The sequence below is a fragment of the Sinocyclocheilus rhinocerous genome, unplaced genomic scaffold (genome assembly GCF_001515625.1).
Source record: "Sinocyclocheilus rhinocerous isolate Xijiao unplaced genomic scaffold, SAMN03320098_v1.1 scaffold714, whole genome shotgun sequence".
NCBI lineage: Eukaryota > Metazoa > Chordata > Actinopteri > Cypriniformes > Cyprinidae > Sinocyclocheilus > Sinocyclocheilus rhinocerous.
The window spans coordinates 266954-269134 of NW_015646165.1; the positions used below are offsets into that span (position 1 = coordinate 266954).

Genomic DNA, 2181 nt, shown 5'->3' on the forward strand with positions numbered 1-2181 from the left:
ATCAGTCAGGTAAATATGTATTATGCCAATTATCTCCACAGCCAATTCAACGATATCAAATCAATACAAGACATCAAATTCTCAAAGACGAATCTAAGAGTAAAATGCATACCTGACATTAAATGTATTAGAAAAATACATAGTGTGAAGTGTGTGGACACACTTCACACTACGGGCTTTCTCGTTACAGAATCGCCCCGACCCTTTTGCTGCAATGCTTTAAATACAAAACCAAGATAAAACATCCCCCAAGTGGAGGCATGTACAAACAATTGGTATCTGGGTGGCTAGTTTACACCTCAATGGGAACAAAAGGTAATTTGCATGGAATGACCCTCTACAGTAATCAAAGTATCTCTTAACTCTTAGGATCTGTATTATCTTTTAGTCTACTTTTGTAATATTAAGGCCATTGTACCACTCACCCTGAGACTCTTCAAATGATACCACACATGACTGTAAATCTTATTTGCATTCATATAGAACATTCTACTATTGACCATTCTGAGTGAATCCAGTGGAGGGAGCAGATGAAAAGGCACTGATGCATATGTGAGAGAGGCGTTTCCTGCACCACCCCTCTGTGGGGTGTCTTGAAGATGCCAGTGTATTGTCTGTTTCTCAGGAGATCAAAGTATCTGAGTTTCCTGAGTTTCTTTTATCCTTACATTACACTAAAATCAGTCACAATTAGTTTTAAATGACCATTTTAGAATTAACCAGGATTTTTCTATTACTGTAACTTTTTATATGAAAATGACCTCTGTTATGATTGGTTCACCTCTTTGCATGTGAAATGCGTAAAAGAAAGTTGTTGAATATTGAAAAGACATGGATATACATATGGAAGTGGTCATATGATAATGTCATGTTTGTACAGATTTGACTCTTTAAAGGGTTAGTTCACCCAAAAATGAAAATTAGCCCATATATTACTCACCCCATGACTTTCTTCTTTCAGACGAATCCAGTCGGAGTTATATTAAAAATGGTCTTTGATCTTTCAAGCTGTTTAATGCCACTCAGCGGGTGTTGCATGCATCAGTCCAAAAGCAGTTAAATAAAATGCGCCCATCCATTAAAAAAAAGTGTCTCAAACGGCTCCGGGGGGGGTGAACAAAGGCTTTCAGTATCGAATCGATGCGTTTTTGTAAGAAAAATATCCATATTCAAAACGTAATAATCACTTTAATGTAGCTTGCGCCCACAGTTGTACACGGAAGCAGCTCCGGGCGGATGACGTATGGTCAGCTTTGCGCATGCGGCGCTCAGAAGTGACACACGCGGAAGCGCAGGGGAGAGATCAAAACAAAACAATGGTCATTTTTTTGAAGTACAAAACGAGGATTTGTAAAGAAGAATGTCGGAGGATTTCGATATAAGCCAAGAGGAGACTGGTTTTCCTTTGCTAAAGTAAGGAAACTTTACTTCCTTTGCTTCTGTTAACAAACGTTGGTTTTCACGAGACTCACCGGCGCATGCTCAGCTCTGACCTCATACATCATTCGCCCGGAGCTGCTTCTGTGTACAACTGTTGGCGCAAGCTACATTAAAGTGATTATTACATTTTGAATATGGATATTTTTCTTACAAAAACGCATCGATTCGCTACAGAAGGCCTTTGTTCACCCCCCGGAGCCGTGCGAGACACTTTTTTTTTTTTATGGATGGCTGCATTTTATTTAACTGCTTTTGGACGGATGCATGCAACACCCGCTGAGTGCCATGAAACAGCTTGAAAGATCAAAGACAATTTTTAACATAACTCCGACTGGATTCGTCTGAAAGAAGAAAGTCATATACACCTAGGATGACTTGAGGGTGAGTAATTTAGGGGCTAATTTTAATTTTTTGGTGAACTAACCCTTTAAGATCTTTTTTCTGTACCTCTAGAGCAACGTACTAATAGCTCTGGAAAATCGAAGAAAGGAACGGCCTCACAGTCCAGCGACCGGCATCAGAGAGCGGCATCAAACAGATCTCAGCCTCTCAACCTGAGCCAGGTACATCTGTACAGGTCCACTCCGGTTTTTAAACACCACATGACATCAGATTTAAACTTTTGTGGCTTTTAGTCAATGTCTGTTAGCTTTGAGGTCATCTAAAGTCAAACGTTTAGGGTCAATTATGTTTTTGTTTTTTCACATATTGATACTAATATTAATAATTATTCTAATATTA

The 2181-nt window shown here is 39.1% G+C and overlaps 1 protein-coding gene across 1 annotated transcript in view; it reads left to right on the plus strand.

Annotated features, from left to right (window-relative positions):
• The window catches only part of LOC107706960 (homeodomain-interacting protein kinase 1-like), a 24430-nt gene extending 22355 nt beyond the window's left edge, over positions 1 to 2075 (plus strand). Inside the window, exon 16 of the mRNA XM_016510812.1 lies at positions 1894 to 2075. Coding sequence (XP_016366298.1) covers positions 1894 to 2075 — 182 coding nt within the window. The remainder of the gene's footprint in view (positions 1 to 1893) is intronic.
• The last annotated feature ends 106 nt before the right edge of the window (positions 2076 to 2181 follow it).